This window comes from Cupressus sempervirens, chromosome 5 (assembly GCF_028749045.1).
Source record: "Cupressus sempervirens isolate cs-2001-9-10 chromosome 5, ASM2874904v1, whole genome shotgun sequence".
Classification (NCBI taxonomy): Eukaryota; Viridiplantae; Streptophyta; class Pinopsida; order Cupressales; family Cupressaceae; genus Cupressus; species Cupressus sempervirens.
Window position 1 is genome coordinate 10,674,025 of NC_143122.1, and position 14,209 is coordinate 10,688,233.

A 14,209-nucleotide genomic window follows, 5' to 3' on the forward strand; every position below is an offset into this window, starting at 1 on the left:
CCATCCTTTGGACAAGACACAAGCAGATGAGACGCACATAGTAGATCTGCACAGGAGGTAAAAGAAGGGAAAAAGTGTGCAGTCAGAGAAAGTAAAGTGACAGAGAGAGGGGAGCATCGAAGGGAATGAAAATGGATGTGATGCCTCTTAGAAAGAAGTGCAAAGGCAGGGTAGTGAATGAAAAGAGAAAGATAAGTGGCTGCATTGAATCTGTGTGCAGAGCAAGGAAAGAGGTGCAGAAGCAGGTGGCCATTGTCTGGTTGACACTTGTTATGTTATAGGAATAATTAGAATGTTGTTCAATCTTCTTAGTGTCAATAAGTCTCCATTTGTAAGCAGAGTCTCTGCATCTCCATTTTTCTGTACTGACATTTGACTTGTTAATGGAAGGTTCATTGTGTAGCAATGTTCTTTCTCTAATTTCTGAAGTTCTTGTCATTGAGGATATGTTGCTACAGTAGTGGCTCTTATGCTGTTTAAGTTCCTAGCACTCAGAATTCAGGAATGTGTTGCTTTTGTTTGTGAATGCGGATTCTATCTCTATCATACGCACTTACAAAACCCTGGTTAACTCTGAAGAGATTATCAAATGGGAATAAAACTCTAAGAAAAGTAAGCAGTACACCTCATGACACTATACACAGTTGTACATGTGTAAGCAATGCCTCTTGGGCTTTACTGAAGCTCTGTTTCTCATAATCAAGCTCCATTACACCCATATACTATCCTGGCAATCGCATGGGTCTCCAGGAACTCGGTTATAGTCATAATGAAGTGCTGCAACATCCATAGAAAAGAGAGATGAACATCTATCTTCAACTATATGATGAATATGATACTTCACGGTTATAGTAGACTAAAACTGGTTCCATTAACACCACTAATTAAGAATGCAAACTGTTTAAATGACTTATTTACCACTACTAATACAGGACAATAGTGGCCTGTCAACTACATGCGTTGACCACACTTGCAGCAGCATAGTTCCTCCTCAAAACACCCTCAAGTAATTGGCCTCAACAAACCGGTCAACCTACATGACTTCAGCAAACATTGCAACCAACGCCAAAAACAATAGGTTCCCGCACCATAAAAGGAGGCTTCTCTTCAACACTTCACCTTCCATGCTGTCCTTTCAACATCCACACTAGCCAAAATAGAAACAGAGGCTATCCAGTGGGAAAAAGGGGATCAGTACATGTAAAATTCATCATGCATGTCCTAAGGCCCAAAGTACCTTATTGTTGAAAGATGGATAGTTATGTATCTCCAAGAATCATGAAGTGGGCAAAATAAAATGATGTGAGGACAGGTACATGTGTAATTAATTTCTTATTCTTTTAAGATTTGGAAATCATATTAAAGTACTAATGAGGGGGTTATGTAGTAGATTTGTAATAATTTTCCTTATTCAGTGGGCATGAAGTATAATTGGGGCTTCATGTGGGGGTAATTGGGAATTACATGTTCCAACTTGAGTGGTAAAAGTCAAATATGCTTGTGCGAAATATGGTTTTTACTCCAAGATGACTCCACGCACGTGAAGGTTGTGAGACATTTTACCATTGCATTTGGGACCTTGTTTGGGCCATTGCTGTTGTTTTTAGTGGTTTATTCTTAGTTTAAAAATATGGCTACTATTAATGTGACTATAGATTGAATAATGAACACTCAGGCCAAAGCTCTCCAAAAACACTAGTATGCTGAAAATCTGAAAATATGCCCTAAAATGCAACTATAGACTGAAAGGCACCTGCATACATAAAAGCATGCTCTGAAAATGCCTACATATCTTAAAATCGTGCCCCAAAACACAATTTTAAACTTAAGTTCAAAATATGATTAAAGCTAGACAACTTCCATTTTGTTTATTTTTTATTTATTTTTTAAGTTGTCGAATTTTGTTAAATGTTTCCACAATTTTAGAGTTTTTATACTTGGGATTTACCAACTCCAAGCTAAGTCTAAGTTTGCAAACTACCATTGCAAACAAGAAAATCACCCCAATTGAAGCAATTCAAATTGTTGATGGTCCTAACAGACTAAATTGGAGCAATGGCAGTGCTAGAAAATAGTCAACTTATTGCTCGAGTGAAACATATCACTCTCAATGTTGCTTAAAGTGAACTTGTAGCAGACTGAAATGCTTTTGTCTCTTTCTGAAAGTGCACTTGCAGCATCACCACAGGTGTCCATGCAGCTTTCTGCAGATGACATGCCACTTGACCCCACTGGTCTGCCTAAAATAGTCCACTTTTTGGATCACATTTAGCTAAAAATATGGCTCTACACAAGTTTACCACAAACCTGGACATGAACAAGAAACCATCAATTGTCTACCTCGTGTGGTTTTTTGGATCCTCCCACAAACCTGGTTGTGAACAAGATCCGTGAACTGACTTAGTCTAGTGCTTTTGTTCACCACTATGTTTGTACATCATGGAAGTCATATAGAAATCAACATCATATCATAAATCTGAAAAACACATTCTATAAGAACACAATGTTCTTAATAATAGTCAACCATTCATGGTCTTCACACAAGTTTACCACAAACCTTGAACAAGAAGCCATCAATTGTCTACCTCATGTGGTTTTTTGGATCCTCCCACAAACCTGGCTGTGAACAAGATCCGTGAACTGACTTACTGTGGCACTTTTGTTCACCACTATGCTTGTACATCAGGGAAGTCATATAGAAATCAACATACATATCATAAATCTGAAAAACACATTCTATAAGAACACAATGTTCTTAATTGTAGTCACGGTTATTGATCATTGCCACTCAATCTCAATTAGCATAGATAACCACTACTGCCACTGGAAGCTGCCCTTGACTTTAGTCATTTTGGCATGAAATGGGAATGGAAGATTGGTTATTATTGCCCCCCGTAATATGAATTTCCACTTATTCACACATCCAGGAACACTGAAAAGCAAATCATATCATGGTGCATGCTACTATCTAGATCTTTCTGCACATGATCACCATTGCCAATGAACATTCTAGCCATAAATTTTAGTAGTGTATTAACAATTATTCATTTTAATTTCTGAAACTTAACTTATTATAATATAATAGTTTATTGGTTTCTCAATTGCATACTTGTCTGTATTTAAGCAATAATTCCTCATTTAGTGGTATGCTCATTTTCACTGTTAAAAGCTCAAGGTAATAATGCCCTAGGATGCACTTTCAAGTGGGATGGAAGTTTGGACGAGATTGAATGTTACAGAGATCCATGTTGAATATACAGACACATAGTTAATTTAAACAGTACAAAAGAAACATAATTGTATGTAAAATCCCTTCTATCATGATCCAAACACACTATAACAGAAAATAACACATAGTATTAATGTATTTATGGTTCACTATGCCATATAAATGGTGTGAAGTACAGGGCATAAGTATATTTCTGAAACTATGAAAAAAGACTGCAAATTTAGATACGATTTGTCGATAAAAACTTCAAACTAAAATTAATTGGTGGAAAAAATAACTTTAATATAAGATCAGGGTGATAGATACCTTTTTTAAGTCTCTATGAAGGCAGTTACCCTACTCATTGAAAGGAATTCTTAAAATGTTTGTAACTCGTATGAACATATGCTGACCAAGATAAGACATAATAGGCTTCCCGACATCGCACAATAATCTAGTTTAATGCATCTATGAGTTGTAAGAGGTCACCCAAAGATTTAATTAAATGGTTGGGAGTTGGGACAATTATTTAGATTTAACATTAAAAGATTTGTATAGCCTGAAATCAAACATCCAAACTAATATCAATGGAAACCTCTGAAACAATGACAAATTGAAAACAAGAAAACACTTGGTATTCATAAGAATATCATCAACCCTAAACTAGGGCATCCAATGTACTTGCATGAGGTAATGAGCCTTCGCAAGAAAGCCATAACTGCAAAACAAAAGCCAATTCATACAAACTAGAAACTTATTGATGGACTTGGCAAAGATGCCCTTGAAACAAATAAATTGTAAGGTGTGCGACGTATATCCAGTAGAGGATAAAACTCAGTGTCTTTTAAATTGCATGCTATATAATCATTCGGGCCCATTATACATTTCTGCAGTTATTACCTAGCAGACAAAGTATTAAATCATGGAGAGTTCATCTTAAAGTTGGCACACAGAAAAACCTTGTACACAAGTAGATAAAAAGTAATGTCCTACATTCAAATTTGGTTTCCAAAATATTATGGTCGTACTCTATATGCTAAGGCAAACTGAAATGTCCCTGGATTTTATCAATGGCGTACATGTCCCTATAATTTGGCAACTAAGCTTAATACAAACAAGGGGTTCAGGCAATAAAGGAGAAAGCAACATGAGAGAATTTATGCAAACATTAAAGTATAATTCAACACATTATATTAATTAGGTATCATGATTAATAGTTTAAATTGACAAATAAAACTAAAGATATTTCATGGAATTACAATTGAACAACTATCCTTATTCCTTAACTTCTGATACTATTTTCTGTATTTGTAAAACACTTTGGTTGCAATCAGATGGGTTGCACAAATGCCCAATCGCAGGTGAGAATGATAAGAGAATGATAAGGAAAGATCAATAATGAGAAACAAATGGTGGACTGTTAGGAATCAATAGCTAGAAATTCTGGGCTAAATTTCGTTCAGAAATTTCAAGATAGGAGAGGAAGTAGGAAGTAAATTCAATAAACCTGTTCCTCGTTATAGGATGCTGACCGAGCAACTGATGGATCTACTGGATCTGATGCTGCCGCATTTTTCTCAGAGTTTTTTTTCTTCCGAGACCAAACCCAGCGGTCCATATTTTACTACCTGTAAATACAAACAACATGCACAATTGCTTAGGATTTTAATAAGTTCCATAAGCATAACAAATCAGAAAGACAAATGGTAATATCCATTGATCTGCTAGCTGTATGATCTGTCAAAATGCATTTCAAACAATGAAAAATGAAATGACAGTGTAGCATAAATATTAACTCTAGATTTTCATAAAGCAATTTATTGGATCTAAGTAATGGATATTCCAACAAAGCAAACACATTTAATTCCACGTGCCCTAACATGCATTTTCAAGCAATACAGAATAATACATCTCATGGGTAGAAATAACAGGACCAATACTGCCAAGATGTGTTGAGCATGTCGTATCAAATGGTATTGTATAGTAGTTAAAATGCTACTGAAGCCAGCTTCAATGTCATCTTTGAGGCAATAGCTTCCATTTAAAATCTGACAATATAATAGCATGTCCACCATCATATATGAGTGTGCTGGATATTGGAAGACTAGCTGTTCCTTTTGACAGTGGATTGGTTGACTTACACTACACAGTTGAATAGATGGCTCAAAAATAGAAATTTATATAGTCATTGTGAGAACCTTTTTACTTTTTTCACACTTTGGTCATTACCATTGGAACAGTGAATTTTTCAATAATTCTACTATCTTCCCAGAGTTTCTAATATTGTCAGAAAATATGCATTAATGTTGCAGGAAACTACAATTTGGTTTGTGGAAGAGCCTTCTAATATTCAGGACCCACCGTGAGATGTTGAAAGACAAATAGCAATAGTGAAGCATGGGAGAACTACATACACTAGAACAATGTGATTAAAGTCATTATAGAATGCTGAAAATGGAGCCTTCAAATGCTGCTGCCATAAACTAAATGAATGCAAGTTTGAGGGTGGATCAAAATATCAAAAGATGGATGAAGAAGACACAAATGCAATAAAGGAGGACTTACTGTGGAATAAAATTATATCATAGGGATTAAAAAGATGTGTGCCCCCAGCTTGCACTTAAGAGAGCATCACAATGAGAACAATTATTAGGAAGAGCTATTAGAAACTCAAATCCATGAACATTGTTAGCACCAGAGAAAAGAAGCTCACTAACACAAGTTAGGGATCTGCACCCTCATAGTTTTGTTTCTATATTAGCAAAGATTCTTACGCCTGCAATGCTTTGTATACCACCTGTTGATGTGATTCTTATTCCACTAACTATAATGTACAGGATAGGACACTTAATGTTTTAGGATGAATACCAAATATTGTATCCTCTCTTGAAGAAAGACACTTCTCATGCTAAGACTGCAACAGAAGATCATAAGGTGACTTCAAGGTTCCTTCTTAAATGTGGATACTCACTCTGTGATATTAATGTGATTTGATGGTATCACCAGGGGACTTACGGTGTTCACTAAAGTTTGTCAAATTGATTCAATCAATAAGGCTTCACAATGTGCAATGAAAACATATTTTGATTTCCAGCTTATGAAATGTAACTTGAACTTTAAGTTGAAAATTCAGGCTATTTCTACTTCTACCTAAGGATGCAAGAAAGAGGGAATACCCTTGGACTCTACTAGATGTAGTCTTGTCGTCAACTCCACTCACCTAGTGCAAGCTTCTAAAATGTGTTCAAATGAATTTCAAATCACTACCATTTAGTTGATCCCAATTATGGATGCAAATCAAAGATCAAGTATGGATTGAATAGGTGCATTCAAATGCCATTCGACCATGCAAGGAAAGACTCACAATCAGTAAGCAGCTAGTGGTATGGTCTATGATCAAGTCAAGAAAGGATGCATTCAAAATTACTCTTATCCATCTAAATTACTCAAATAAACTTCTACTTAATAACTTGAAATCAAATCCATTCAAAGTGTGAAATATAGATCACTGTGCATTACTGCCATAAAGGGTCATAATTATTCACCATGTGATACACAAGAATGAGTGGTAGAGCGAATTTGGCAGATATTAGTAACAATTCTCCCAAAGCCTCACATTTTCACTTCTCATGGTTGCATCAAGTCAATTCCTTCTTTCTGTAGTTTTACCCATGAGTTCTCAAACTTTGCTCAGATTTCAAATTTCAGTCTCTTTCTTATTCATTTTTCCCTTTCTTGACTTAAGATCTGACTTGGATCTCATTTTAACATCAATACCACTTAGGTTTATCTCATCACAGCCTCCATTCCCATCACTCTTTGGTGGTGATTTTCATTTTCAACTCCAAGAGCTTACTCGTTCTTATTCTCCGTCACATTTTGAGGCTTGACTCCCTGAATAGATCATAACACCCAAACTAGACTCTCTAAACTTAAACTCAAACTACTACTAAACCTAAGACAATTAAACTACCCTTCCGCTAAGTGAAAAGAGGGGGCCTGCCATTTGCAATGGAGCAATGGTGTGAAACCTCACAAGACATCCTTAACTATAATTGCTATCAATATGAGAGTACCACATACACCAACAAACAAAGAAGATATTTATGTGGAAAAAATTTCAATACTTAGATCAGCAGTTCCCAATTAAGAGAGTTTCAACATGATACAGACCTAAGGGTGTACCCACAAAGATTGGCATAAACCATTTAATGATATTAGTGGGAAATAGCAGGCCACAACAGGACAACCTGGGGTTATGTACCATGAAGCTTGCTTCAAACTGTCTAAGTATTTGGTGAGCAGAATATTTCATAAATCTTCCTGGCAATGCAACTGTATCTTGAGAAACGATACATAAATATCTTTAATGATATACTTTTATTTTCAATTTTTGAGTTAAGACTCATTCCTTCTGCATTGCACTCTTGCTCCAGCCCGTACTACCTTTCCATCAGATAAACTTTGCATACAAAGATTACATCGTTTGATCCTTTGCCAGGTCTTTAAGGTTATTGTCTATTCTAAAAGATAGGCTATTGCCTAATCTAAAAGAGCAATTGGGTCAACTCTTTGAAGTTTGAAATGATTCTTATATCTTTTGAGCCTTTGCCAGAATCTCTTTGGTGATTGGCTATTCTAAAAGAATAATTAGTTTACTTTGCAAGATTACCTCCATGATCACCTCTAGAATATTTGGGTTCAGAATTGATATTTCTATCAAGAAAGGTTAGCCAATGTTGTAATTTGTAAAATCTTCAGAATGTCAAGAGCTAAAGGCCAAAGCTCAATAGAGAAGCACCACCACTGCTTGAAACAGAAGATAATGATCTGATTAATTGCAGAAACAAACTTCCATCAAGGAATTTTCAAAAGGAAGTTTTAATGATATCCACAATAGCATTCCTTGGTCAAATTTATCTTGAAGGTTTGTTTGCCCTGATGTTATGATGTCAACAATTACAGAGCAGAAGATTGATTGGAGCTAAGTTCTTAGTCTCCGGGGAGAAACTCATCGTCAAACAATGCCATAGCATGAGAAATCCCAGATAAGCATCTCCAAAGAAATGTACAAATTAAATTTGATCTAAAAATTAAAATTAAAAAGCAGTCTTTCCTCTATGACTCAACACATTGTAGAAGCTAACATGATTTGCAAAAACATTATACTCTTCACATTTTTCAAGAAGCAGTTGTTATTCATTTTTGCCTCTTTTGAGCCTGGAAGAAAACTTTTGAATTTCGGCTATAAAATTTGTGATAATAAAGTTGAAGCATTGTGACATGTTTACAGTTTACTTGTGAAGATTACAGCCAGCCTTGTGTTTTCCCAGAAAATCTGCATTAACGTCATCTCTGCAGATCAAGTTTCAGTGCAATTGTTTTCCCTGCCAGTGTCTCGATTTCCGAACCAGAGAGAAAATAGGGCCACATATATAATTCAAATAGCCTACCTGAATCTAATCATATAGAGGAAAATCTGGTGTCAATAGAGTGCTTTGATATGTTAATAACAATGAGGCACTTAATGAGGCCCGATTTAGAATGAGGACTTTAATCTGTTTACCAGCGTCACAAGCTTCAATGCTGAGAAGAGCTTCAGAAGAGGAATGCACAATTTTAAAAAGGTTTACTGGTTAGAGAGATAAACATTTAATCCATGGAGTCTTATTAAATCTCGCAAAATAACACAGTAATAATTTGGTCTCATTCAAACATTAGAAAATCAGTAGATGCAGTACCTGAAAGCCATGTATAGTAATTATTTGAGTATCCCATTTCTCAAGGACAACTACGACTCCTGACTATTTTCAGAGTTTGCTGCTATCGTGTTAAAGAAACGCTTCCAGATCAAGTTTTCCAAAATTTTTAATTTTAGGACTAAAAGACTAAAGCCTAAGCCAACATTTGTCATGAACGAGACAAGTAGAATGATATTTAAATACGGGAATAAATTGATCTGAAATAACGTGAAATAATAATATACAGGTCTATGAAATAATGAAACTACTCCTGAAATTCAGCATGCACTGCATGAAAGAAATTTAACAGAACTTAACTCTTCGCAAGCTCAATGAGGAAGATAATAGGAAACATAAGTAGCAGCAACCAACAGATAGCACTGATAGATGCAATTAAAGATGTGTGCAGAAATAGCGGCCAAACTGGATCGAATATGTGTCACAATTCAAAAATCTTTCCGCAGTGCACGGCACAAACGATTAGGCTAGCTCTTGTTTCATGTTATAATTCAAACAATTTAGCAAATGGCTAAAATGATTAAATTGCTCTCTTTCAAGTAGCACATTATGGCCATATATAACGTGACTTCCTCCGGCAAATAAAGAGCTTGTAATGCAGTTGTAAATTGACCTTTGAATATGTACAATGATTTACTTCCGGATGTGAACGTTTTCAGCCCGAAAAGCATATTTATCTGGCATGTTTTAATACCGACTAGAATGCATATCAGCAATTGGATGCTTGATTTGCCACTTCCGCACATGATTTGACGTAAAAAGGCTAATATTGACAGGGCATTCTTGTTAGGTCAATAAATAACAGTGCTCCACTCTGCATCTAAAGGACAAAGAGCAAATGCTTTTACCAGAATTAAAAAATTGCAATCGGAGTAGAAATAAACTGAGACTACTGGACAAAGAGGCGAGAATCAATACGATGATTCTGAGAGCCGTGACCTCAGAATAATGCCAAAGAAGCCCGAGTCAACATGCTTCAAAGGAAAAGCATGGTAAGGCATACAGTTTCGAGTTTGTCTTTCAATATTTTAGAACGAATTCATTCCTGAGATCAGAATGAGAAGTCAGAAAGACGGCTTTTTTATCTTGACTGCATACAGAAATCAATATAAAATAAGAATGTCAAATACCGAGTTCCGGTAACAATTCCGGATTCCTCCTCTCTTGCAAGACACGCCTGCTTGCATTGATTATTGGGCTAGATGCAAAAATCTTCAGAATGGAGTAATACTTGCAAGACACTCGATGAAACCCAATAAACCCAAAAAGAATACCATATAAATTCCTACAACAAAACAAGGCAATTAAAGCTATACCCAAAATCCTAAACAGATATAGCACACAAAAAAAATGCAAAAACAGCCAAACAAACCTTCAACCCACATTGCAGACCATTATGAGATATTACGGTTTTCCCATATAGAGAATGCAAACTCCTACAGTCCAGAATCAAAACATAATAAAATTCTATTAAACCAAGTCAGCATACTGAGCAAGCGAACACTCTCGATTACACACAGCATCAACGCAGATTGATTCCATAAGATGTACAAGCACACATTGCAAATCAAGAACAACAAACAATCCTATTAAGAAGAAGATAACCAATCTACCTGAAATCCCAGGAGGAGTAGTATCTCCAGGTAAAAACAATCTTGTTCTGTGTCTGAACACCAAAAAAACCATATAATATGAAAACATATATTATATATACTCAATGTATATATTCCTGGACTTTGCTAATAAGCTCGTGTAGTACAGATGAAGCTAACGGGGGTGGATCTCAATAAAATTCTTGTCTCTCTGTGTCTTTCCAACTAGATATCTTCCCATTGCAGCTTGTTCCCACTAGCTACTTATTTTTTAATTTTAATGAAAAATATAATATACATCCTTGGAAATTCACTATGTGGGGTATTGATTGAATCAGTCCAGACGTAAATTTTTAGGCGAGCGTAAGTTTCACAAGGTGGGGATTGATCGAATGTATGAATCCAGATGTAGATTTTTAGGAAAGTGTAAGTTTCACGAGGTGGGGATTGATTGACTGTATAAATCCAGATGTAAATTCTTGGGCCAACGTAGGGTATCCTTCCTTTAATTATCAGGAATGCTTTTGCTTTTGCTTAACTTCAGTTGGGTTTTAGGGGCGCTTGTGTTAATTGTAATTGTTCCTTCCCACCTAGGTTTTGTTCTATTATGTGTGTCCTCTGGCCTTTCCAGACGTGGCCAATCATAGTTGTAAGCGTGTGGGACCCAGATTTGAAAATGGAATGTGGGCTCCCCCTTTTTGCATGAGCTTCAATGCCATGGGTCCCACGCCAGACCTGTATTCTTCTTGTTTTTTGTGGGGCGTTAGATTGCTTTAGCTCAACGTGAATGGCATCCTAGGCCCTAATTACCCACTTTTTTAATTACCCAATAATCACATTTTTCAACCTATTTAATTTAAACTTTTTCATTCATTTGCGTTTTTTGTTTTCCTTTTTTCGAAATTAAACTTTGTGGGGAATTTTAGGTGCAAATTGTCGGTAGGACTTGAGGATTATGCAATCTAATTTGAATCATTTAAGTGAGATCTTTCAATGGTAGTTGGTATCCCTCCAATGATAGTAAAAATGAAGTCTTGACTAAGAGATGCCACCTTTTTAAGGTTAACATAAAGGTGGAAACGTTTTTTGAGGTTGCACTCAAGCCAAAGGTTAATTTTGTCCCCCCACTCTACATTTTTTTTAGGTCATATCAAAGTGAAGTGAATCTTTCAATCACCCGACAAAACAATAAAAATGGGTATGGTAAGACTTGAGATAAAGGGATATCATTATATGTGAGTGTTGAATAAGATTGAAGTTTGGTGTATAATTTTATAAATATTTATAATTTAAATAGTAAAAAGTAGAAAATATAATTGAGTTTAGATTGATATTGATATAATTAAGCAAAGACTTAATATTGTTATAGTTTTTAAAAAATTAGATTCGTTGATGTGGTAAATATAATCTTGTATTGTGTTTGATTATTAGATTTCTATTTTTATTTTTTATGTGGATCATATATTAAGATGTGACTTCATGTGATTTAGTCTGAAGGAGGCATGGTTTTGTCTATAAGGTTATAAATTTGTTTATAAGGTCATGGAACCCTAGAATCTATATACCAATGGAGATATGATTTTGGGAAATAGTCTAGCACTAATAAGCATACTCGAAGGTCACTGGCAAAATAAAGGATTTCAACTTGAGTTATAAGAAACGATAGGCTATGCAAATGAAATTCACACATTACATCTTGTAGTTCAATTTTAGAATTTTGAAATGTAGCAAAACACTCCCTAGGAGTAACCACAGAATAGGGCAAATCACAATTTATCTCCATAGATTGAAAACTCAAGAATCTCTCCCTATGATATATAGTATGCGTTCTACCAAAAAGTCTACAACTGACAATTTATTGGACGAGATCAACTAACTAATCCACCTTTGCTTTTAGCTTTTTTATCTAGTTTTTTCATTCTCAATTTCCTTCTCAAATTGAAGCTTCATAGTTGAAGCCCAACCTTAAACTTTACCAAACATTGTTCATTAACCAAGGCCTTATGAGTCTTTTGCAACCTAGGTTTGGTAGGGATTCATATGCTTATTTCTTTCTAAGTTCAACTAATTAACCATTTACTTGAAAATAAGATTATCTATGCTACCACTATCAATAATGGCATCTCATACCTTACCATTAGACTTTTACTTGGTGTGAAATAAATTCTTCCTTTGCTTGGGTTCATTCTCATCACTCAATAAGGCTCTTCTAGTAACTATGACTTCACCTCTTTTAACATCTTCAAAATGAGATGATTTGGCATCTTTGTCTACATATGTAACTCATGCATTATCTTATGGTCTTTTGTTGGTTCTCCCTTGATATTGATGATGCTCGTAAGCTCTATGACCTTCTCCATAATGTAAACATGTCCCACATAAACCTCATCTTCTTGGTTCTTGCCCTCGTCCTCTTCTTCTCTGATCTATGTTATTTTGATTATTTGAAAGACTTAAATTATTTCTCCACTTATTCAGACTACTACTTGCCTCATTGTTCTTTTTCTTATTTTCATTTAGCCTCCATATTTCCATCTTGCTTTCTTTCAAACTTGTTGTTCAACTTTTCAACTTCCACCCTGAGGAAAACTGGTATGGCTCTTCAATACTAGGCATTCTAACTAAACTCAACTCCTCATTAATACTTGGTCTTAACCTATTACAAATTCGAGAAACTTTCTTCATGTCCTCTTTTGCATGGCATGTTTTGATGAGGACTTGGCAAAACTCTTTTGTACACTTCCAAATAGATCTTTTCACTTCCTTCAACCGTTACATTTTCTTGAGTAGATCAAGCTCATAATTGATAGGGATGAATTATATGTTTAATTTGTTCACTATGTGATCCCATCTTGTGATTTTCTCCTTTCATCTTCTATTTTGAACTCCAACTAAATCTCTTTCCCCCAAAGTTTTGCATGACCCTTCAGTTTGGCCTTCGCAAATTTGACCCTCTTGAGATCTTCAATATCTTTATAATAAAAGTGTTCTTCTGATTCATTGATACATTCAATTAGTTCTTCTAGGCTAAGATTTCTCAAAGAAGTGGTGACTTCAACCTTGGGTCTTTTTTCCAATCCTAAAAATGACCCTGAAAAAATATATCTTCCTAAGGATCCCTAGGTGCTTTTGCTCCTTCATGTTCAACATGTCCTCCTAAAAATTTGTCCTCACTTTTGTCTCTTTCTATATTATTCATTCATCTACACAACACCTCTTGCAATGCTTACACTTTTCTTTAGAGGGCTCTAAAATCCTCTTTTGTCACACCTCTGGCTTTTCTACTATAGTTCGCTCATCGATACATTTTTACACTTCTCACTCAATCCCACAACTAGAGACTTGGTATAAATCACCTCACATTTGATGATATGTCCACGCACTCAAGAACTTCTTTCCAAATAACACTTGATGAAGTGAACTCCCCTTATTAACACAAACACATACAACAAAATAGAGAAATAACAAGAAATTGGCTTCTTATAATCTCCATGAAAATGGAATTACAATATTCAAAATATGATATGTAAATCCCCATGGGAAATTTTTGTTACAATTCTCTATATGCCATAGAAACCATATGCATCCCTCATTATTTTCATAAATAACCCTATTGACCTTCTTTATATAGGCAATTTTCCACTACCCAA

General features: G+C 35.3%; 1 protein-coding gene across 1 annotated transcript in view; it reads right to left on the reverse strand.

Moving 5' to 3' along the window:
• LOC149554346 (filament-like plant protein 4) overlaps positions 1 to 11,137 on the reverse strand; it is a 54,816-nt gene extending 43,679 nt beyond the window's left edge. The window contains exons 1-2 of the mRNA XM_089828447.1: positions 10,581 to 11,137; positions 4,716 to 4,836 (exon numbers count right to left, since the gene is read on the reverse strand). Coding sequence (XP_089684573.1) covers positions 4,716 to 4,826 — 111 coding nt within the window. The 5' untranslated portion in view covers positions 4,827 to 4,836; positions 10,581 to 11,137. The remainder of the gene's footprint in view (positions 1 to 4,715; positions 4,837 to 10,580) is intronic.
• Between the last annotated feature and the right edge of the window lie 3,072 nt (positions 11,138 to 14,209).